The 25,752-nt window shown below is 42.7% G+C and overlaps 1 protein-coding gene across 3 annotated transcripts in view; it reads left to right on the top strand.

Moving 5' to 3' along the window:
- Window positions 1–25,752, top strand: part of LOC141067746 (discoidin domain-containing receptor 2-like) — a 172,990-nt gene that overhangs the window by 132,501 nt on the left and 14,737 nt on the right. For all 3 annotated transcript variants that reach the window (XM_073558210.1, XM_073558218.1, XM_073558226.1), the window contains 9 exons: window positions 3,824–3,967; window positions 4,291–4,393; window positions 8,263–8,491; window positions 17,783–17,930; window positions 18,294–18,399; window positions 18,551–18,737; window positions 22,344–22,590; window positions 23,146–23,247; window positions 25,542–25,699. In XM_073558210.1, the coding sequence (XP_073414311.1) occupies window positions 3,904–3,967; window positions 4,291–4,393; window positions 8,263–8,491; window positions 17,783–17,930; window positions 18,294–18,399; window positions 18,551–18,737; window positions 22,344–22,590; window positions 23,146–23,247; window positions 25,542–25,699 (1,344 nt within the window). In that variant the 5' untranslated portion in view covers window positions 3,824–3,903. The remainder of the gene's footprint in view (window positions 1–3,823; window positions 3,968–4,290; window positions 4,394–8,262; window positions 8,492–17,782; window positions 17,931–18,293; window positions 18,400–18,550; window positions 18,738–22,343; window positions 22,591–23,145; window positions 23,248–25,541; window positions 25,700–25,752) is intronic.

The raw sequence follows: 25,752 nt of genomic DNA, 5'->3' as shown, positions 1-25,752 counted from the left end.
TGATGTAACTGCTAAATCTAATGGTCACTGCTCCCTGTTGGTTCTCTTGGATCTCTCTGCAGCATTCGACACAGTAAATCACCAGCTTCTCCTCACTGTGCTCCACTCCATCGACCTCAAGGACACCGTTCTCGCTTGGTTCTCCTCCTACCTTTCTGACCGCTCCTTCACTTTATATTTTGCTGGCTCGTCTTCCTCTCCTTTTCCCCTTAGGGTGTTTCCACTTGCCGGATTGCCAGTGCTTTGGACGCTGCAGAAACCCCGCTCCGCCCAAAGTGCCGCTCCCTTTTGTACGTGCCGTGAAACCGCATGTGTTCACTGAACATGTGATATCACCAAATTGTATCCATAGACTGGGCTATTTATCTTGCGGAGACGGAGCGTTGCGGGCTGATATTCATAGCCTAGAGAGGGTCCATGGATATTGCCTTCCCCCGGCTACAAACACCAGCCCGCAGCCGCCCCAGAAATGGCGCATCTCTAAGATGCGCCAATTCCGGCGCTTAGCCTCTCTCTCTTGGGGTTATAAGAGGTTAATGTCACCTTTGATTGTAAGGTGACATTAAGCCTGTTTAATAATGGAGAGGTGTCAATAAGACACCTCTCCATTATTAGCAATAGATAAAAAAGACAGTGCCTCAGACAGTGGTGAAAAAAAAGTCTCTTACATTTTATTCTAGACAAAAACATGAGGGGCGTTACAGCTGATAAAATTTCTTACTTTATTGAAAAAATTAAAATAGTACAGCGGCTTACTCCTCAAGAGTGGATGGATGTGCTATGAGGCACTGAAATAACAGCTACGTGTTTCGACCCTACATGGGTCTTTATCACAGCTGTACCCACTGTACATTACTATTTTAATTTTTTCAATAAAGTAAGAAATTTTATCAACTGGAACGCCCCTCATGTTTTTGTCTACTATCAACTATCGTTGGGTCCAGACGAGGTTCCGTGCTGTGGCTGTGGTTGGTGAGCTGACTAGGGCTTTTTTAGCCCATTTTTTTCTTCTATTTGTACATTTTATTCTGCCTCCTGTGGCGACGTTTCGGTCCGAAGACCTTTTTCAAGCACTGTAGCATCGTTTGGAAAACTAATTGACAGGTTGGTCACACACGTCAAACATAGTGTTTGACTAGTGTGACCAACTTTTTACTATTGAGGCTGCCTATGCGGCATCAGTAGTAAAAAGATATAAAGTTAAAAATAATAAAAAAAATAAAAAATGGTGATATTCTCACCTTCCGGCATCCCGCGCAGCGTTCCCGATCCTCGCGATGCTCCTGGCAACTCCCGTTCCCAGTGATGCCTTGCGACAATAACCTTTGATGACGTAGCGGTCTCGCGAGACCACGACTTCATCACAGGTCATTGTCGCAATGCATCACTGGGAACGGGAATTGCCGGGAGCATCGCTGAGGCGTGGTGACACTGCGGGGGATGCCGGAAGGTGAGAAAAACATGATTTTTTATTTTAATTCTACTTTTTACAGGAATATGGTACCCAGAGTCTGGAGGAGAACCAGGGCCCATTTTCCGCTAGCCACATGCGGAAAGTAAGCGGAACAATGCTTTCCTATGTGTGCGGAATTCCCGCGATTCCGCACAAAGAATGGGCATGCTGCGTATTTTTCCGCGATGCAATTTTGCCGCGGAAAAATATGCAGCATTAGCACAGCATGTGCGGAATGCCATTGAATACAATGGCTTGCTTATTTTATACGTTTTTGCAGCGTTTTCGCGAAAAAATGCGGCAAAAACGCATAAAATCCGCGGGAATTCCGGACGTGTGCACATAGCCTTACTGTTGCTCTTATTCCATTTCGTCTGGACTATTGTAACTCTCTACTAATTGGTCTCCCTCTTACTAAACTCTTCCTTCTCCAATCCGTCCTGAATGCTGCAGCCAAGATCATATTCCTCACCAACTGTTACATCAATGCCTCGATCGTGTGACAGTCGTTGCACAGGTTACCCATCCACTCCAGAGTTCAATATAAACTTATTACTCTCACCCGCAAAGCACTCCACGGTTCAGCACCACCCTACATCTCTTCCCTCATCTCAGTCTACCACCCTACCTGTACATAAAATTGAATTATTTCATTAAATGTATCACAAGAAAGACATAATGACACAAAATATAAATTTAGTAAAAAAGACAATATGTTAGAAAAATACATTTTATTCTTATTTTATATATAAGAAATAGAAAAAAAATAGAAAATAACGCATATGTATGCAGGGGGCACGGAAAAAAACACAATGACCGACAGAAAAAAATATGTAAAATATATATATATATATATATATATATATATATATATGTATACACACAAAAAATATATATATAATAAAATTAATGTGAGATATTTATCTCTATATATACATAGTAAACATCAATTAGCATTAGTATACAAAAAGTAATCATAAAAGATTAAATCTCTATGTAAAAGAGATTTCTTACTCTTTAGAAATGGAACAGAGTACATATTTATTGCAAGTGCTTAAATAATTAAATCTCTGAGCAATTGTACAGTATATAATAATGTGAGCAGCCATAAACAATAGCAATAATGTGCAACAGTGATAAATGCTATGAAAACATTACTAACCGATAGGCTCTTCCCTACCCCCTGCACACACCGCTCCAGTAGTCATCGTATCGTGGCAACAGTGGGAAAAGCATAAAATCAGTATTGCGCATGCGCCGGCATACTCCATTACTTTCTATGGCCCGGAAGTATTGCGATGTAAATTGTGTATTCCCTTACGCATTGCAATACTTCCGAGAATGTATTGGCGTATGCCGGCACATGCGCAGTTCTTATTTTATGCTTTGCCCACTGTTGGGCAAAGCATACTGCACACGCGCGAAAGGCCATTTAATTACGCATGCGTGGTAACAGTATGTGAACGCAGGAATTACAAGAAAGAAATGCGTAAAGCAAGACAGGAGGGGGGAGAGAGGTACAATAAGCCATGCCCATTTACATACACCGCGGGAGGAATATAAACGGAATTTATTGATCAAAGGTGGGGAGTCAAGGGGTATCAAAAGTACTGTTATAATGAAGAGTTGACACTGAATTGAATGATATTTTTACCTGGTAGCCCAAAAAAGCGGTGATAGGTTTTCTTTAAGCAAGAGCCTATTCTACTTGTTGGGTTTTATTTTACTACACCGTAACATCTCCACACACCTTCCCTAAAACACTGCACTGCTGAGGACAGGGCTCCTTCTGCTCTCAGTTTCTTACCCTCCCACCTGTCTCCTTTTCTCTCCTCACACTTTACTTTCCCATCACCTGCAGTCCTGTCCTCATTGAAATCACCATATCCCTGGTCACTGCTTCCTGAAATACCCTGTGCTTCAATAATGTATTCTTCTTTTTATCCCCACCATTGTGTAATTCCCATTCTTTCCAGCTGTGGCTGTTGAGCTGCAGTTTACAGAATATTGACCAATAGGAATGAGCTAGACATGAATGATAAATTTGTAGTTGTCTTCTGCCATCTACTGGTCAGAGGTAGTACTACATCATAGAGTCAACTGGGCAAAACTTTATAGTCTATGGGCCTAAGGGGCGGAGGATTCATGCAGCCTCTGGGCTAGGTTAGGCCTGACACTGTGCATTAGTTTTGCCCCTTGTTTTGTAACTTACATACTGTGTTTCAATGCCTCATTATTTTTCAGATCTCTGTTTGCTGTCACTGAGAATCTGTCATGAAATATTTGGAATTTCCACGTAACATTGTATATAAGCCATCATCAGAAAAGATTCTACTCGCTACTATCTTGTTATGTTCCTTCCTCTTACAGAAATGTAGCTGAGTGAAGCCGGCAGCCGTCAAAAGAACTGGAAAGCCAGCGGGGGTCAGTACACGTCTAGGCTCCGCAGAATGTATCTCGGCATTTTTCTTCTGGCTTTTCTGACTGGACGATCAACCTCAGAAGTTATACCTGGTAAGGAAAGTTTGTGGACCTTATATATTTTACATTATGCGGTCACTGAATAGGAACATTCTTAGGTAAGATTCAGAGCGCCAACTCCTAGAATGGATACTTCTCACCATGGAAGGTTAGCTACAATTTTGCCCAGTCTAGACAATCCTCTGTGAGCTAAATGGTCTGGACACCAAATTGATACATTGCAGCAAACCATCAGGACAGGAGAGAGTTGTGCTGGTGATGTGCTTACTCAGGATTTTTCCTGTAGCTATATACGGTACATGGCAAGTTATTGTGCTGTTATCACCCCCATCTATAGCTCTTTTTTCTCCCGGCAGCCATATGTCGGTATGCCCTCGGGATGCATGACCGAACGATACGTGATGAGGACATCACTGCTTCCAGCCAATGGTATGAGTCAACCGGGCCCCAGTATGCGAGGTATGGCACTATCCGATCTACATAAAGCACTTATAAGGGAATATACTTGTAGCCTTAGCACATAAAGGCTGACAAACGGCCAATCAGATCCAATAGGAAAACTGCAGAGTTGGCCAATGGCCTCAGATGTTATCCCCCACCTGGAGAAAAATGTCTTCACTGAAGTCTTAAGTCCTTGCTGTGTTAGTGTGTACTCAGTTCTCTACATGCAGCACTCCGTTTTCTATGTGAAGCACTCCACATTATGCACGTGACACTATAATCTGTGTGGCATTTTATGAACTTTTTTCTATATGTGACATTGTATTCCATGCTTGGCTCTCTTATGTTCTCTCTGTGGTGCACTCTTTTTAAATCTGTGTGTAGCACTCTATATTTATATACAATATTTTATTTTTACATATTTTTATATATTCTGTCTGTAGCACTCTATATTACATATACAGCATTCTGTGTCTATATGTGGCACTCTATGTCCCATCTGGAGCACTCCATATTCTATATGTAGCATTCTATATTTTATGTGGCATTCTATGTTCAGTCCATAGCACGCTATATTATGTATACAGCATTCTGTGTCTATATGTGGCACTCTATGTCCCATCTCTAGCACTCCATATTCTATATGTAGCATTCTATATTTTATGTGGCACGCTACGTTGTCTGTAGCGCTCTATATTATGTATACAGCATTCTGTGTCTATATGTGGTACTTTATGTCCCCCATCTGGAGCACTCCATATTCTGTATGCCGCATTCTGTATTTTATGTGGCACTCTATGTTCTGTCTGTAGCACGCTATATTATGTATACAGCATTCTGTGTCTATATGTGGCACTCTATGTCCCATCTCTAGCACTCCATATTCTATATGCCGCATTCTGTATTTTATGTGGCACTCTATGTTCTGTCTGTAGCACGCTATATTATGTATACAGCATTCTGTGTCTATATGTGGTACTCTATGTCCCATCTCTAGCACTCCATATTCTATATGCCGCATTCTGTATTTTATGTGGCACTCTATGTTCTGTCTGTAGCACTCTATACTCCATATACAGCATTCTATTTCTATCTAAGGGGATGAATGGTGTAAATTAAATCTTGCTTGTTTTCACTTTTCTTGAACTTCTCAGGTTGGTCAGTGCTGGAGTATAGACATAGACAGGCAGAATCTGTGACTTTTTAGGACGAGGGAGGTAGGGGCAACAGGATCTTCTGTGTCCGGCACTCTTTACTGTACACACTAACTGCTTTACACGATGCCATACTTCCCAATTTAGAAAAATAAGAAAGTGGAACACATACTGTGGCCATACATAGTGTAATGCCCCCACAGTGCAGACCACACACAATATGATGTCCCTGCATTACATACCTCCATGCACAGTATAATGTCCGTAGAGCACCCTCACACACATACACTATGATGCCCCCCCAAATATCCCCCTCAATGTACACAGACAGCTCTGCTACATCAACACACAGTTCTACTACATCAACACACACACTCTGCTACATCAACATACACAAGTCTTCTACTATATATACAAGCTCTGACAAAAATTAAGAGACCACTTTCAAATGTTCAGTTTCTGATTTTTCTCTTTATAGGTATATTTTTGAGTAAAATGTAAATTGTTCTTTTAGTCTATAAACTTCTGACAACATGACTCCAAATTCCCAAGCAATAAATGTTGTATTTTTTTTCTGACAAAGAAAAATGGTCACAATTTAAAAAAAAACAACAACAGTGCTTTCAGACCTCAAATAATGCAAAGAAAACAAGTTCATAATCATTTAGAAACAACAATAATGTTTTAACTCAGGAAGAGTTCAGAAATCAATATTTTGTGGAATAACCATGATTTCTAATCACAGCTTTCATGCGTCTTGGCATGCTTTCCACCAGTCTTTCACACTGCTTTTGCGTGACCTTATGCCACTCCTGGTACAAAAATGTATGCAGTTCTTTGTTTGATGGCTTGTGACTATCCATCTACCTCTTGATTACATTCTATAGGTTTTCAACGGGGTTCAGGTCAGGAGATTGGCCTGGCCATGACAGGGATTTGATGTGGTGGTCTCTTAATATTTTCCAGAGGTGTGTATATAAATATATATATATATATATATATATATATATATATATATACACACATACAATATACACTCACTGGCCATTTTATTAGGTACACCTGTCCAACTGTGTGTTAAGACTTAATTTCTAATCAGCCAATCACATGGCGGCAACTCAGTGCATTTAGGCATGTAGACATGGTCAAGACAATCTCCTGCAGTTCAAACCGAGCATCAGTATGGGGAAGAAAGGTGATTTGAGTGCCTTTGAACGTGGCATGATTGTTGGTGCCAGAAGGGCTGGTCTGAGTATTTCAGAAACTGCTGATCTACTGGGATTTTCACGCACAACCATCTCTAGGGTTTACAGAGAATGGTCCGAAAAAGAAAAAAAATCCAGTGAGCGGCAGTTCTGTGGCCGGAAATGCCTTGTTGATGCCAGAGGTCAGAGGAGAATGGGCAGACTGGTTCGAGCTGATAGAAAGGCAACAGTGACTCAAATTGCCACCCGTTACAACCAAGGTAGGCAGAAGAGCATCTCTGAACGCACAGTGCGTCGAAATTTGAGGCAGATGGGCTACAGCAGCAGAAGACCACACTGGGTACCACTCCTCTCAGCTAAGAACAGGAAACTGAGGCTACAATTTGCACAAGCTCATCGAAATTGGACAGTAGAAGATTGGAAAAACGTTGCCTGGTCTGATGAGTCTCGATTTCTGCTGCGACATTCGGATGGAAGGGTCAGAATTTGGCGTAAACAACATGAAAGCATGGATCCATCCTGCCTTGTATCAACGGTTCAGGCTGGTGGTGGTGGTGTCATGGTGTGGGGAATTTTTTCTTGGCACTCTTTGGGGCCCTTGGTACCAATTGAGCATCGTTGCAACGCCACAGCCTACCTGAGTATTGTTGCTGACCATGTCCATCCCTTTATGACCACAATGTACCCAACATCTGATGGCTACTTTCAGCAGGATAATGCGCCATGTCATAAAGCTCGAATCATCTCAGATTGGTTTCTTGAACATGACAATGAGTTCACTGTACTCAAATGGCCTCCTCAGTCACCAGATCTCAATCCAATAGAGCATCTTTGGGATGTGGTGGAACGGGAGATTCGCATCAGGGATGTGCAGCCGACAAATCTGCGCCAACTGTGTGATGCCATCATGTCAATATGGTCCAAAATCTCTGAGGAATGCTTCCAGCACCTTGTTGAATCTCTGCCACGAAGAATTGAGGCAGTTCTGAAGGCAAAAGGGGGTCCAACCCCTTACTAGCATGGTGTACCTAATAAAGTGGCCAGTGAGTGTATATATATAATGCATATACATACATACTCAGCGTTGCTACATACACACTCAGCTCTGCTATACACACACTCAGCTCTGTTCTACTTGCGCAAAAATCTGCAATATGTGCACACACCATACTTGTATCCTGCTCCTCTTCCATCTTTTGTCGTGTGACTTGATTCTGTTACATGACCTTAAGGTCTTGACAGGACCTTTGGTCTCTACATAGACCCGATGATTTGCCGGGGATCTTACAGCTCCCTGCTCCACTGTTATATTCAATTGGATCTGCAGCATTATGTCACAGATGAAGCTGGAGTTGGGATATACCCCATATCTCCCAGTATAACAGGATAGCTCCCCAAATGTGGGACAGTTGTGCTATATCCGGGATGGTTGGGAGGTATAGTTAATGCCCACATGATAAGTCTGGGGCAAAGATTCCATCTTCAATCCACATGGTTGGGATATTTTGTAATTGTTCTCTTCTCCCAGACTACAACGAGAAGAAGGTGATGGAGCCTGGTGCCCAGCAGGTCTGCTGCAGCCTGAGGATGTGCAGTACTTACAGATACATCTACACAAACTCTTCTTCATCACCTTGATTGGAACTCAGGGTCGACATGCGCGAGCCACAGGGAAGGAGTTTGCCAGATCTTACAGAGTGGACTACAGTCGCAACGGGGAGCGATGGCTTTCATGGAAGGATCACCAAGGACAGCAGGCAAGAACCCTATATAAATCACACCACTTATGCTTAAAGGGCATTTATCCAAAAATTAAAACAATTTAGTCACCCAGCCTTTTGGATGTCACACAGATTTACTGTCTAGAAAAGCTGGATATCAACCATCAGTGGTGTCCATATAATCCTAATCTTGACTCTGGCATTAATCCTACACCTTACACTTTTCTTAACTTTTCTTGTTTTTTTTTTGTTTTCCATCATTTTTTATACTCCAGTCACCTCTAAATCTGCATTTAGAATTTTGTGACTGGAGAGGAAAGTAAGGTATTGGGAAATGTACTAAGGTCCTCTATCGAGAAAAGACAGGTATCAGTCATGGCCATATTAGCGGTCTCTGACGAGAAGGTTAATGTTCCCCTTTCAGATGAGTAAGACCTGTGACATACAGCAGGTTTCAGCAGAAGACGATGTCTTCTTCTCATGAGTACACCACATCCTGCTCTGACAAATGCATGATGCAGCCAATTGCACTAACACGTAAGTAAACAAGAAAGAATGACAATTCATCAAAAGTAATATCTCCCAAACTACGCCATTCGAGCGAGCTGTATGACCGCAGACTGGCCCTGAATCGTCTGCCTGGTGAAGTGCTGAGCGGCTGACTGCTTATCCTTGACATAACTTCTGATAATGGCCATCTTGCCAGAGTGAACGATGACCTTGTTTAGTCATGACTACACATAGATAATTATTACTAAATCTATACTGCAATAATGTATCGGAAATGTGTCAAAGAGAGCTAGGCAGATGGATAGATAGATAAATAGGCAATACATATGAGATGTGTATGGTAGATGGGTAGAAATATATGATATAGAAAGACTAGGAATTAAGCAGCACAAGTATATGATCCACATGAGTGCACGTCTCCAATCACCGAACTGCTGGCTCTAATGCAAAAAAATCCCCAAATAAACCGCACTCCGGAAAATTTTTCCAGAAATAGCCGATTTTATCAGTCCATATGTGGTGACATTTTGGGTAAAAAAAATGAATGAGCCATTCTCAAGCGTGATAGGGGATATATATATATATATATATATATAGATAGATATATAGATACAGTGCATTGGAAAAGCTTTCATACCCCGTGACCTTTTTCACATTTTTTCAGGTTACACATTCAGACGTAAATGTGCTGTCTTTGTATTTATGTGATAAACCAGCAGAAAAAAGGCAGAGATGCTTACCTGCCCAGGCCTCCAAACAAATGCACTAACAGGATGCAGTGGACCCATTTAACACAGGTGCAAAAATGCCGATGAGACATGTGCATATGTTTTTTGCGGTTCCCTGAAAAATGCCCACAGGAAAATTGCCCACAGGAAAAATGCCCACAGGAAAATTGCCCACATCGAAAATTGCCCACACAGAAAATTGCCCACATCGAAAATTGCCCACACAGAAAATTGCCCACACCGAAAATTGCCCACATCGAAAATTGCCCACACAGAAAATTGTCCACACGGAAAATTGCCCACACGGAAAATTGCCCACATCGAAAATTGCCCACACAGAAAATTGCCAATTGCAGCATCACAAAGTTTAAGATCTATGATTTTTGAGGTGCAAAGTGAGAATGTTCACATGATATGTGATTAACTTGTGATTTACAGTTGGTCTAGTGCAAAACTGCAAAAATTAAGATTTGTGTTTGTAGCAGTCCGTCATTATCAGCGATAGCTATAAGGGGGTTTTACACTAAGCGACATCGCTAGCAATATCGCTAAAACGTCACTGGTTTTGTGACGTTATAGCGATATCGCTATGTGTGATACTTACCTCCGACCGGCTCCACCGCTGTCTGTCGTTGATCGCGCAAGAATGTCCGGCTCCATTTCTCGTCGGGCGCTTCCTGCTGGGGCTTCCTGCTGTGACGACGAGCGACGCTGGACGCGGGCGGGAGGACGTCAGGATCGCTGTGTGTGAAAGGTGAGTATCGTCTGCTGCGTCGCTGCTGCATCGCTGTGAGATCTTTCTGTGTGAAAGCTCACTAGCGATCATTTAGCGATGCACCAGCGATCCTGACCGGGTCGTATCGCTGGTCGGATCGCTGGTGCATCGCTAAATGTAAAAGGGCCTATAGTCTGCTCTCATCTCTCACTGATTCTGCCTTACTCCTCCCACCAGCCCAAAACAGCAGCACATGCAGAACCAGCAGCAATGTGATCCAGAGGAGCTATTACTGCTATCAGTACTCACAAAAGTATCACTGTATTATCTGTGGAGTTACATGGGACTGCAGGTCACATCTAAGGGTACCGTTACACTTAGCGATGCACCAGCGATCCTGACCACGATATGACGCGGTCAGGATCACTGGTGCATCGCTAAGTGGTCGCTAGTGAGCTGCCAAACAGGCAGATCTCACCAGCGACATAGCAGCGGTCAGGGGTCGCTACTTACCTGTCAGACGAGGCGATCCCGACGTCCTCCCGCCTGCGTCCACGCGTCGCTCGTCGCCACAGCAGGAAGTCCAGCAGGAAGTGGCCGACGAGAAACGGCCCAGGACGTTCTCGCGCAATCAGCGATAACCAGCGGCGGAGCAGTTGGAGGTAAGTATCACACATAGCGATATCGCTGGAGGTAAGTATCACACATAGCGATATCGCTAGCAATATCGCTGCTGCGTCACAAAACTAGTGACGATATAGCGATATTGCTAGCGATATCGCTTAGTGTAACGGGCCCTTAATACATTATCATCTCAGTAAGAGCCCACCAAAAGCAGTTAGCTGCTGGCAGAGATAGTAGTTCCTGGAAGCCCAGAAGGCACAGCAGAAAGGTGAAATTCTGCCACTTGTACCACCTTGTGTTCTTGCTGAGAATGTATGTTTTTGCAGTGGTGTAACTGGAGTCCGATGGGCCACAGTGCAAAATTTGGACCTGCCCCCCCACACACACATTGGCCAGATGTATGGGCCCCTGTAGTGTTCTAAATTCTATAAAGACTTATGAATTGCCCCCTTCATTATGTAGGAAAATGTCTCCCATCCTGGTATATATGCCCATTATCCTGGTGAATATGTCCGCATCCTGATATACAGTATATGCCCCAATGCTGGTATATATGGTCCCCATCCTGGTATGTATGGTCCACATGGTCTCCATCCTGGTATATATGTCCACTTCCTGGTATATAAGTCCCCATTCTGGTTTACATGGTCCCCAATCCTAGTGTATGTGTCCCCGTTCTGCCCCTAATGCATAATTAAAAACAAAAACATTCTACTCACCTTTCCTCTGCTCCCACGTCGCCCAGTGTCTTTTGTAGCCACCGCACAACCCGGCAGCTGACATCGGAGTGTGTGCCATTGTCATGCACCGCTCCCTGTGGCTGCACCTCCAACGTCAGCTCACAGCCACATCGCAGTATCGCAGTGCAGGGACCCGACGGGTCTCTGCAACATGATGCATGTCATCTGGATCTGCGTCTTCAGTGAGGACGCAGATCCAGCAGAAGCAGGCACCTGTACCCCCGTGCCTGCTCGTAGCCTTCATCTCTGCGGCCACAGTCATTGCACCTCTGTGTTTTTTTCTGTTTGTGAACAAATAACCTTACCAATGTGTGTTCCCCTCACCCTGTGTTGTCTGAGTGGTGTTCTACCCATGGGGATCGAGTGCGGGCGTTCAGTGGGATGAGCCCTGGTTTTTTCGGGCTCTCGAAAGACAGCCAGGCCAGCAGACAAGAGCCCCCACTGACCGGTGTGCCTTCATATTGATGTCACTGACCAGCAGAGGACCCGGAAGTGCTATAGCAGCGCCGCTCTCCTATTGATTTCAGTGGCAGTGAATCTGGCGCCTGTACTTCCTTCTCTGTCCACTTATGACTACCAAGAGTAAAAGTGAACAGATCCTATGTAGTTGTGCATCATACACATATACTGCTGGTGTAGGCAGGCATAGGATGAAAAAAAATGCAGAATGGGTTTGACTAAGGGTCTCTAGGCTCATACACACTACACTGAGAGTGGAATTATTTTTAGCACAGTGGACTGACAACTCATAAGAACAGAATCTGTCCTCTGGGACTAGGTATGAGTGACCCGAACCTGCAGAACCCGGAGAAGTAAACTGGGCCCAGAGACCTGTGGTGAAATCCATTCTGCATTTTCCTTGCTGCCTATGTTGTGCTGTATCATATTTTTTCAATGGAGCCCATGGAAGTCACCGGGCTTTCCTTGTTGACATTATTTCACACGTTCCTTCCAGCGCTTCCCCATCCCCATTGTTTCCAATTGGCAATCCTGTCATTCCTTTTGGTACAACCCCAGTGAACAATGACTTTCCTGCGGTGCCAGCCAGTTGTGTTTTATTTAGTTAAAGCATGTACTTTAATAGCTCTATCCCCATATTTTTTAATTTCTTTTCAATAAAAGTGTATTTTGAGTTCATCTAAAGTATTCTAGCCAGAGGAACAACAAAGTTATGATTTACTTGGGGTTTGAATATCTTGCATTTCATACTATCAGTGCAGTGGTGACTTGGAGATGCCGACAGCATCGCTGTTCAGAGTGCCATTCAGTTCTCAAAACAAAAGATGGCAACGTGATTCAATAACCAACAGAACATTATCATGACTCCTGCCCTCAAAAAGCAGAAGCAAATGTGCTGCAGAGCATCTCACCTAGAATTCTATATTATTCTCCTGGCTGCAGAGCATCTCACCTAGAATTCTATATTATTCTCCTGCCTGCAGAGCATCTCACCTAGAATTCTATATTATTCTCCTGCCTGCAGAGCATCTCACCTAGAAATCTATATTATTCTCCTGTCTGCAGAGCATCTCACCTAGAATTCTATACTATTCTCCTGTCTGCAGAGCATCTCACCTAGAATTCTATATTATTCTCCTGCCTGCAGAGCATCTCACCTAGAATTCTATATTAATCTCCTGCCTGCAGAGCATCTCACGTAGAATTCTATATTATTCTCCTGTCTGCAGAGCATCTCACGTAGAATTCTATATTATTCTCCTGCCTGCAGAGCATCTCACCTAGAATTCTATATTATTCTCCTGTCTGCAGAGCATCTCACCTAGAATTCTATATTATTCTCCTGTCTGCAGAGCATCTCACCTAGAATTCTATATTATTCTCCTGTCTGCAGAGCATCTCACCTAGAATTCTATATTATTCTCCTGTCTGCAGAGCATCTCACCTAGAATTCTATATTATTCTCCTGTCTGCAGAGCATCTCACCTAGAATTCTATATTATTCTCCTGTCTGCAGAGCATCTCACCTAGAATTCTATATTATTCTCCTGTCTGTAGAGCATCTCACCTAGAATTCTATATTATTCTCCTGCCTGCAGAGCATCTCACCTAGAATTCTATATTAATCTCCTGCCTGCAGAGCATCTCACCTAGAATTCTATATTATTCTCCTGTCTGCAGAGCATCTCACCTAGAATTCTATATTATTCTCCTGTCTGCAGAGCATCTCACCTAGAATTCTATATTATTCTCCTGTCTGCAGAGCATCTCACCTAGAATTCTATATTATTCTCCTGTCTGCAGAGCATCTCACCTAGAATTCTATATTATTCTCCTGTCTGCAGAGCATCTCACCTAGAATTCTATATTATTCTCCTGTCTGTAGAGCATCTCACCTAGAATTCTATATTATTCTCCTGCCTGCAGAGCATCTCACCTAGAATTCTATACTATTCTCTGCCTGCAGAGCATCTCACCTATACCTGTATACTATCCCCCTGTCATGCAGAGCATTTAACCTATAATTCTATACTAGTCTATAGCCTGCAGAGCATCTCACCTAGAATTCTATATTATTCTCCTGCCTGCAGAGCATCTCTCCTATACCTGTATACTATCCCCCTGTCCTGCAGAGCATTTAACCTATAATTCTATACTAGTCTATATCCTGCAGAGCATCTCACCTATAATTCTATATTATTCTCCTGCCTGCAGAGCATCTCTCCTATACCTGTATACTATCCCCCTGTCCTGCAGAGCATTTAACCTATAATTCTATATTATTCTCCTGCCCTGCAGAGCATCTCACCTATACATGTATAGTATCCCCCTGTCCTGCAGAGCATTTAACCTATAATTCTATACTATTCTCCGCCTGCAGAGCATCTCACGTATACCTGTATACTATCCCCCTGTCCTGCAGAGCATTTAACCTATAATTCTATACTATTCTCTGCCTGCAGAGCATCTCTCCTATACCTGTATACTATCCCCCTGTCCTGCAGAGCATTTAACCTATAATTCTATACTATTCTCTGTCCTGCAGAACATCTCACCTATAATTCTAGATTATTCTTCTGCCCTGCAGAGCATCTCACGTATACTTGCATACTATCCCCCTGTCCTGCAGAGCATTTAACCTATAGATCTATGCTACTCTCTGTCCTGCAGAGCATCTCACCTATAACTCGCTACTGTTTTCCTGTGGGTATTCATGTCTGTGGGAAATTTTCACATATCATGTGAACATCCTCACCTTGCACCTCAAATATCATAGATCTGAAACTTTGTGATCATGCAATTGGCAATTTCCCGTGTGGGCATTTTTCCTGTGGGCAATTTTCCTGTAGGCAATTTTCCTGTGGGCATTTTTATGGTCACCGTTTTTTGCACTTTATCTTTCAGGGTGCAGTTGGCCCATTTTGGCTCTGTAAACTGTGGTGTCTGTTCACATGGGATGCATTTTGGATAGCACTGGGCAGCCCGCCTAATCTAATAGTATGGGCATGACCAATAGGCTGTGAGCCAGATGCTCTGCATTGCCTGTGTGTGAACAGTGCCGCAATACAGATGTTTTTTGTGCATTAATATGCCGAACAACCACCCCCTCCATGGATTGGCAGACTGTGAATGGTTGTCTCATCGGCATTCTTGCACTTGTGCTAAATGGGCCCACTGCATCTTGTTAGTGCATTTGTTTGGAGGCCTCGGCAGGTAAACATCTCTGCCTTTTATCCTGCTGGTTTTTCAATTTTTTTGGAGGATCTGTCCTCTTTTTGCTACTTAGTGATATTTTATGTGATGCCATCAGAAAGTAGCAAGTATTTGTGAAGTGTAAAGGAAATGATACTTGGTTTTCTAAAAAATGTAATAATAAATGTCTAAAAATTTAGCCCCCTAAGTCAATACTTTGTAGATCCACTTTTCTCTAGAATTACTGCTGCGAGTCTTTACGGGTACAGTTCTACCAGCTTTGCACATCTAGAGGCGAGATTTTTGTCCATCCTTCATGGAACACTCTCTCACGCTCAGGGAGATTGGTGTGATCAGCAATTTTCAGGCCTTACCTCAGATTCTCACTGGGATTTAGGTTTGGACTGTGACTGGGCCATTCACACACAAGAATATGTTTTGATCTAAACCCTCCATTGTAGCTCTGGCAGAATGTTTAGGGTTGTTTTCCTGCTGGAAGGTGAACCTATGCCTCAGTCTCAAGTCTTTTTCAGTCTTTAACAGGTTTTCCTCCCGGATTGCCCTGTATTTAGTTTCATCCATCTTGACATCAACTCTGACCAGCTCCCTGTCCCTGCTGAAGAAAAGCACCCGCACAGTATGATGCTGCCACCACCATGTGTGACGGTGAAGATGGTGTTTTCAGGATGATGTGCAGTGTTCATTTTCTGACACACATAGCATTTTCCATTTAGCCCAAAAAGTTCTACTTTAGTCACCTTTGACCAGAGCACCTTCCACCTGCTCGCTGTGTTCCCTACATTTGCAAACTACAAACAGGTCTTCTTTTGACTTGCTTTCAAAAATGGCTTTCTTCTTGCCACTCTCCCATAAAGGCCAGATTTGCCGAGTATATTACTAAGGGTTCCCTTGAACAGTGCTCCGTGAGATATTCAGAGCTCGGGCTATTTTTTTAATAATCTAACTCTGATTTGCTCTTCGCCACAACATTATCATTCACCTGTCTGGTGTGTTCCTTCGGCTTCATGATGCTGTTTGATCCCTAATGTTCTCAAACAAACCTCTGAGGCAGAACAGCTGTAGTTATACTGAGGGTAAATTACATTCAGGTTGACTCAATTTACTAATTCTGCGACTTGGAGGCAATTGGTCATTCAGGATTTTATTTAGGGGTATCAGACTACAGAGAGCGGAATACAAATGCACATCCCAATTTTCTGATTTATATTTATAAACTAACTAGCTGAAGAGCCCGGCGTTGCCTGGGCATAGTAACCAACTGTGGTTAGTTATGACAAATTATAATGATTATATTGCACATAAAAACCGTGCATCTAATCCTATCCTGTGTGATACTGACTGCTGAGCCGTGTATCTATTCCTATCCTGTGTGATACTGACTGCTGAGCTGTGTATCTAATCCTATCCTGTGTGATACTGTCTGCTGAGCCGTGTATCTATTCCTATCCTGTGTGATACTGACTGCTGAGCTGTGTTTCTAATCCTATCCTGTGTGATACTGGGCTCCCCCTGCAGTCTGTGTCAGAGGGTGGTCTGTGTTGGCACGGTAATAAATTGTGTTATTTCCAGCTTTACAGAAGGACGATAACACCATAGAAATGATAAGAATAATAGGCCTCAGTTACCACAACTGTCTACAAAGAAAACTGTTGCTGATAGCAACCAATCACAGCTCATTTTTCATCTTTTAAACAACTCTGGGACAGCGTGGCGACTTTTGTGTTTTGACTTTTATGTGGCGAGGTTGGTGTATGTGTGGTGAAATGTGTGCTGAGGGTGGTATATGTGTTGAAGAACGTGGTAGTGTATGGCGCATTTTGTGTGTGTGTTCATATCCCTGTGTGTGGTGAGTATCCCATGTCAGGGCCCCACCTTAGCAACTGTATGGTATATACTCTTTGGCACCATCGCTCTCATTCTTTAAGTCCCCCTTGTTCACATCTGGCAGCTGTCAATTTGCCTCCAACACTTTTACTTTCACTTTTTACCCCATGATGTAGATAGGGGCAAAATTGTTTGGTGAATTGGAATGCGGCGACTGTACGGATGCCAATCCCGGACATACACACATACACACACATATACACCCACATTGAGCTTTATATATTAAAATAATTAGAAATCCATCTATCATTTACTTTACACATCACAAACACTTGATACTTTGTGTTGGGATAGCACATAAAATCCCAATACAATACAATTTAGGTTGTGTGTGTGTAACGTGAACAAATGTGGAAAAGTTCACAGTGTATGAATACTTTTTCAAGGCACTGTAGATAGATAGATAATGTTTCATGAATGATTGGTCACACTGTTTTCTTCTTTTCATATCTAGGTTATAAAAGGTAATGTAGATGAGTATGAGGTGGTCCTGACAGATCTGAAACCTCCGATCATTGCAAGTCATATCCGAGTCATCCCGGTCACTAAGGTCCCCATGACAGTGTGTATGAGGGTGGAGTTGTACGGCTGTGCTTGGCTTGGTAAGAACATATAGTTCTGTGCAAATGTTTTAGGCAGGTGTGGAAGAGATGCTGCACAGTAAGAATGATTTAAAGAATAGAAGTGTTAATAGTTTATTTTTTGCAATTAAACAAAATACAATGTGCATAAACAAAAAAGAAAAGTATGGTAAGTACCATCAATATTGGTGACTGCCATTCGCCTTCATCACTAGGAACACTTGTATGCACTTTTTGAAAGAAACTGCGCAGCATTTTTTCCACACCTGCCTAAAACATTGCACAGTGCTGAACATCACCCAATCATCTATTAGGAATATTACCACATGTTGTGGGTTGTAGTTTTACAACAACTTAGAATGACCTGTATTATATGTATTCTAGATGGTCTGAAATCATACAGTATTCCAGAAGGTGAGACGTTTATGGCTCCTGGACATCCTATCGCCTACTTGAATGACTCTACCTATGACGGATACCTAGAGAAGAGGTACTGCACTTATAGCTCACAGAACCTGAACTGACCCTGAAGGGAGGGGGGAGTTATAACTAGCAAGTTACAAGATAGATAGATTGATAGTGGGATCTAAAATAAGACCCTCCATATTCTTTTCAAAACTCCATCTATTTTCTCTGGACAGACGGCTGTTCGATGGTTTGGGTCAGCTGACAGATGGGGTTCTTGGGTTGGATGACTTTACTCAGAGTCATCAATATCGCGTTTGGCCTGGCTATGATTATGTTGGCTGGAAAAATGAAAGCACGCGCAGCGGATATGTGGAGATAGAGTTCCAGTTTGATGGACCCAGAAACTTTACATTTATGAAGGTAAAAGAAATGTCGTCCTCATGTATGTGCTGTTCAAGTGGCATTAAACAAAAACAGTCAATATATTAGATCATTGTAATGCTGTAAACTGTCTTCTTAGGTCATTCTCATTAAGTGAACTGTCCTTGAGGTCATTCACATGCTGCAAAATGTCATTGAGGTCATTCTCAAGGTGTAAACTATCTTACTAGATCATTCTCATACTGTAAGCTTTCAAGTGTCGTCATTCTCATGATCTAAACAAACCCTGATACCTCATAATTCAAACTGTCCAGGAGGTAATTCTCGTGCTGTGAACTGCCTTTTTAGGTCATGTTCCTACTATAAATCATCTCCTGGCATCATTATCATGCTGTAAGCTGTTCCTTGATGTCATTCTCATTACTGTACTCTCTGTCGTTAGCTCCTTTCAATGCTCTAACCTGTCTCTTTAGGTAACTTTCAAAATGTACACTGACCCTTTAGATCACTCATAGTGTAAACTTTCCCCCATGTCATTATCATACTATAAACTGTTCCTGATGTAATTCTCATGCTGCAAAAATGTTTCTGATGTTATTCTCATGCTGTAAACTGTCTTCTCAGGCCTTAATATAAACTGTTTCCTTGGGTCATTCTCATTATCATAGAATCATATGAGATCATTCTCTTGCTGTAAACTGTTGTTATTATGTCATTCTCATTATGCAAACTGTCGCTGAGATCATTTTCAGACTGTAAACTGTCTTCTTAGGTCATTCTCATACTGTAAGCTGTCCCCTGAGGTCATTCTCATTGTGTAAATTGTAATATTAGGCCATTATCATTCTGTAAACTGTGTCTGAGGTTATTCTCACGCTGCAAACTGTCTCTGGAAGACGTTCTCATTCTGTAAACGGTCCCTAAGGGCATTCTTACTCTGTAAACTATCTCTTGAGGTCATTCTCATGCTGTAAACTATCATCTTATGTCATTCTCTGAAAAGTAAACTTTCTTTTAAAGGACATTCTCGTGCTGTAAACTGTCTCTTGAGGTCATTTTCATTCTGTAAACTGTCCCTGAGGACATTCTCATGCTGTAAACTGTCTCTTGAGGTCATTGTCATTCTGTAAACTGTCCCTGAGGGCATTCACATGCTGTAAACTATCATCTTACGTTCACTTAAATGTAAACTTTCTTCTAAAAGTCATTCTTATGATGTAAACTGTCTCATCAAATCCTTCTCATGTTGTAAACTATCCTGAGGTGATTTTAATTCTGTAAACTGTCTCATGTGTCATTCTCATGCTCTAAACTATCCCCAAAATCATTATCATTTTGCAAACGATCTCCAGAGGTCATTCTTATTCCTGCACACTGTCTGCTGATGTCATTCCCAAACTGTACAGTCTCCTGAGGTCATTCTCATTTATATAAACTGTTTACCAAGGTCATTCTCACTATACTATCTCATGAGATTATTCACATGATGTAAACAGTCTCATCAGATTATTCTCATTCTGTAAACTGTCACTTGAGGTCATTATCATGCAGAATGTTTGCTGAGGAATGTTTTCAATATGGTATGTGCCAACGATCAGGAATTGCTGCGGTTTTGATGCTGCGTATTTATGCAGCATCAAAACTGCAGTGGCCAGATGTTACAGCATAGTGGATAGGATTGCTAGAAATCTCATGTCCACTATACAGATGTGGCCAAAAGTATTGACACCCCTGCAATTCTGTCAGATAATACTCAGTTTCTTCCTGAAAATGATTGCAAACACAAATTCTTTGGTATTATTATCTTCATTTAATTTGTCTTAAATGAAAAAACACAAAAGAGAATGAAGCAAAAAGCAAAACATTGATCATTTCACACAAAACTCCAAAAATGGGCACGCTCAGCCTAATACTTGGTTGCACAACCTTTAGCCAAAATAACTGTGACCAACCGCTTCCGGTAACCATCAATGAGTTTCTTACAATGCTCTGCTGGAATTTTAGACCATTCTTCTTTGGCAAACTGCTCCAGGTCCCTGATAAGTGAAGGGTGCCTTCTTCAAACTGCCATTTTTTAGATCACTCCACAGGTGTTCTATGGGGTTCAGGTCTGGACTCATTGCTGGCCACCTTAGAAGTCTCCAGTGCTTTCTCTCAAACCATTTTCTAGTGCTTTTTGAAGTGTGTTTTGGGTCATTGTCCTGCTGCCAGACCCATGACCTCTGAGGGAGACCCAGCTTTCTCACACTGGGCCCTACATTATGCTGCAAAATTTGTTAGTAGTCTTCTGACTTCATAATGCCATGCACACGGTCAAGCAGTCCAGTGCCAGAGGCAGCAAAGCAACCCCAAAACATCAGGGAACCTCCACCATGTTTGACTGTAGGGACTGTGTTCTTTTCTTTGAATGCCTCTTTTTTTCTCCTGTAAACTTTATGTTGATGCCTTTGCCCCAAAAGCTCTACTTTTGTCTCATCTGACCAGAGAACATTCTTCCAAAACGTTTTAGGTTGTTTCAGGTAAGTTTTGGCAAACTCCAGCCTGGCTTTTTTATGTCTTGGGGTAATAAATGGGGTCTTCCTGGGTCTCCTACCATACAGTCCCTTTTCATTCAGACGCCGACGGATAGTACGGGTTGACACTGTTGTACCCTCGGACTGCAGGGCAGCTTGAACTTGTTTGGATGTTAGTCGAGGTTCTTTATCCAACATCCGCACAATCTTGCGTTAAAATCTCTTGTCAATTTTTCTTTTCCATCCACATCTAGGGAGGTTAGCCACAGTGCCATGGGCTTTAAACTTCTTGATGACACTGCGCACGGTAGACACTGGAACATTCAGGTCTTTGGAGATGGACTTGTAGCCTTGAGATTGCTCATGCTTCCTCACAATTTGGTTTCTCAAGTCCTCAGACAGTTCTTTGGTCTTCTTTCTTTTCTCCATGCTCAATGTGGTACACACAAGGACACAGGACAGAGGTTGAGTCAACTTTAATCCATGTCAACTGGCTGCAAGTGTGATTTAGTTATTGCCAACACCTGTTAGGTGCCACAGGTAAGTTACAGGTGCTGTAAATTACACAAATTAGAGAAGCATCACATGATTTTTCGAACAGTGCCAATACTTTTGTCCACCCTCTTTTTTATGTTTGGTGTGGAATTATATCCAATTTGGCTTTAGGACAATTCTTTTTGTGTTTTTTCATTTAAGACAAATTAAATGAAGATAATAATACCAAAGAATTTGTGTTTGCAATCATTTTCAGGAAGAAACTGAGTATTATCTGACAGAATTGCAGGGGTGTCAATACTTTTGGCCACAACTGTATGTGTGTGTATGTCCACCTGCCGATCACCTGCGGAAACTAACATGCGGCACGTCTTTCAGGACCGCAGCATGTCAATTTCTCTGGCAGAGACGCTAGTCTCCGCAACAGAAATGGCCACAATAGAATGTATTGAATGTGGTAAATCTGCATGGCTCAGTGAACTCATGCAGATTTACCTGCGTTCAATAGAACACAGCGTTTTGGAAGCAGCAAAAATACACTGCATCCAAAACCCTGCTATTGACGGATCATGGGCACATAGCCTTACTGTACACTGTGAGTTGACAAATACAAAATGTTTCTTTTTTGCATTTCCAGGTTCACTGTAATAATATGTTCACCAAGGGGGTGAAGATTTTCCAGAGGGCTGAGTGTTTCTTTAAATCTCGACAACAGTCTGACTGGGAGCCGGAATCAGTTGGGGTGGTGACGGTGCTAGATGACAAGAACCCCAGTTCTAGATTTGTCATGATCCCATTACAGCAGAGAGTCGGGAGCTTCATCCTGTGCAAGTTCTACTTTGCTGACACATGGATGATGTTTAGCGAAATCTCGTTCCAGTCAAGTGAGACATCTCATGTTATTTGGGGGTATTTTGGTATGCTGATACATAGACGTGACAGAACTGAAACATATGGTATAGGTTTACCTGGAGTCCTATGCAAAATCCCACAGCATAATGTGCCAAATTACAAACATAGCTCTGCAACACCTGGCAATACTCAAGCATGCTCTGCTACATGAGTCCAATTATATTTCTAGATGTATCTATTTTACACTTGTACTTATGATACTGTCTACCTGCATCCTATTATCAGATTTTAAAGTTGTTCCTATGACACTTCCTGCAGTAGCTAACTCTTATAGGAATACTGAGCCTTATAGCAACCAGTCAGGTCGTTTTTTTTTTCTATTTTTTTCTATGCTAAAAACTTAAACATGAATTTTGATTGGATGACAGTGAGCTGACAGGGAGCTGGTGCAAGAATTACTGTCATGGGGACTGAGTCATGAACGTTCAGAAAGCTCTTCTCATATAAGGACTAGTGTCAGAATTTGAGTTAGGAATAATATATTGAATTTATATTTTATTTCTTGCTGACCTCTGCTTCCCCTCCAGATATGGATATTGATGTTCCCACCATTGTAACCCTCTCTCCTACTACTGTCAAGGCTACTACCACTGAGACCCCCATCCTAAATGCTACTGAAAGGAACTTTGGTGAGTCATGTGTACATGATACCTGAAAACAGAGCCGCCACCAGGGCATTACTACTAGTGATGAGCGACTATACTCGTTGCTCGGGTTTTCCTGAGCATGCTCGGGTGTCCTCCGAGTATTTTGGCGTGCTCAGAGATTTAGTTTGTCGACGCAGCTGCATGATTTGCGGCTGCTGGACAGCTTGAATACATGTGAGGAGTGCCTGTTTGTTAGGGAATCTCCACATGTATTCAGGCTGTCTAGCAGCCGCAAATCATGTAGGTGCTTCGACACAAACTAAATCTCTGAGCATGCCAAAATACTTGGAGGACACCAAAGCAACGAGTACACTCGCTCATCACTAATTACTACTCTTACTTGTGTATGGGGCCCGGTGAGCAGAAGCACAGAGGGAGGGCCCGGACTGGCTGAGGCACGCTGGCAGCATGTCTCACACACTCCGGTCCCCACCTCTTTTACTTCTGCTCATCCGGCCCCAGGGGCAGGGGTGACACTTTCTGGCTGATGGCAATGACATATACCATGACCTATGACTACTGAGCTGCCCGGTGTGTTATGAATGGGTCACCGAGGAGGAGAGCAGGTCCAGGCTAAGCCACAGAAAGCCAGAGAGGTTGGTACCTAAGCGGATTGCAGACCCCTGATCCTATCCACACAACTAGCAGTAGCCGTGGAGCGAACCTACGATGATCCTAGACGCCTTGGCACAGCCGAAGAGCTAACTAAGCCTAAAGAAAGAAAGGGGAAATCTAGGCTGCCCCAGAGCAGACCCCAAAGGAAAAGACAGCCCACAAACAGATACTGTCGGTGAGACAAGATGAAAACACAAACACAGGCAGGAAAATAGACTGAGCAAATGATGGGGCCCACACTGGCTAGACAGGACAGGAAAGGAAAGACACTGTCTGCAATCACGCAAAAAACCCTGCAAAAAGTCCAACACGTCTGATGCAAAAAATACTGAAGTCACACGACTTCGCCCCCCACTATATCAGCACTCTGGTATATTCTGAAAGCAGAGCAAAAAGAGACCAATCTAACAGGGGATAAAACTAACTGGCACAAGCAGTAACATAAGGGCGGTGATTCAGCACAGCCCCAGCCGGAGCTGGCTGACCCGCACCAAGAAGAGATAGACAAAACCAGATCAAATGCAAACAGAATAGCAAATAAACCACTTAGCTGAACATGCACGGACAGAGCTGGAGAAATCAGATCTCAGGAGGAACAGGAAGCAAATCACCAGCAGGGATAGAGGGATTCGGCTGTCTTAAATCCCAATCTGAAACCCCAGATCTCCAATCGTCATCATCATTATCAGATGGTAAGCCTCTGTCAATCAGATCAGCTCCATTACCTCCAGTAACCACCAGAGGGAGCCCAGAAAGAGAACTCGCATCCCCTCTGTCAATCAGACCAGCTCCACTACCGTCAGTAATAACCAGAGGGAAGCCAGAAAGAGAATTCACAACACCGGTGCGTCAAAATAATGTATTGAAGAAATACCGTTAAATGATAATACCACAACAGGAATAGTCCTATAATAAATTGTGTCCCCAAAAATAATTGTGTTAAGCAGATAATGCCCCATGCAGAAACAGTACTACACACTAAAAATAATAAGTGCTCCCCAAAAGAGAATCATTTTGACAAGTAGTGCCCCACATAGTAATAGTGGCTACAAAGTGCATCTAAAGATAATTTTGCCCCAACAATAAAAGCATTTCCCCACAGTTCCCTCAAAAGTATATATGCTTTCCATAATTCCTTCAACATAAGTTGTTCTCATGCTACCTCCAAAATTACCTGAGCTAGATACCCCCATACTTGATTATGGTGACCATGCCGAAGTTTTCCCATAATTATAGTGCTCTCTCCATAGTGCACCTGTAGCTGTGCCATTGAATATGCCTACTGATACCTGGCTGCTGAGTTCTTAATGCCATCCAGTTGCTCTTCTGTTACCCCCACTTGTCCAAGAGCACAAAATTCCATCAAGGCCAACCACCACTTGCCAGAAACAACAAACTCCACTGCCTAACAATAAATGCTCCTACCTACCTCGCTTGCTTTAACTGAGACCCTTCAGTTGTATATCTTTGAATGCCAACAGATTTCTGCTAGGCTATGAATACCAACCAGTGCTTGCCTATGACCTTCAATATCCACCTATTGATTTCGACCTCTAACACACCTCTACCAACCACCACTTGAGTATCTGCCCAGCCATGAGTGCCAACGACCAACCTCAACCTACCTATGGCCATCAGTAACCATCCTTTTTCTTTTCCAGAAACCACTTTCCCATTCACCATTAGCCGACCACTGGACAAACCAGATGAGCCAAAGACCTCTGTTCTGATTGGCTGTTTGGTGGCCATAATCCTTCTCTTGCTCATTATTATAGTCCTGATCCTGTGGAAACAATATATACAAAAAAGACTGGAGAAGGTAAAGTTCCTGGGGCAAGTGATATCGTAAGATCTTGAGAATCAGGACATTAT

The sequence above is a fragment of the Dendrobates tinctorius genome, unplaced genomic scaffold, assembly GCF_039654945.1.
Source record: "Dendrobates tinctorius isolate UK_male_01 unplaced genomic scaffold, ASM3965494v1 ptg000013l, whole genome shotgun sequence".
Classification (NCBI taxonomy): domain Eukaryota; kingdom Metazoa; phylum Chordata; class Amphibia; order Anura; family Dendrobatidae; genus Dendrobates; species Dendrobates tinctorius.
The sequence above is the reverse complement of the archived record's forward strand: the minus strand, read 5'-3'. Positions and strand labels throughout refer to the sequence as shown.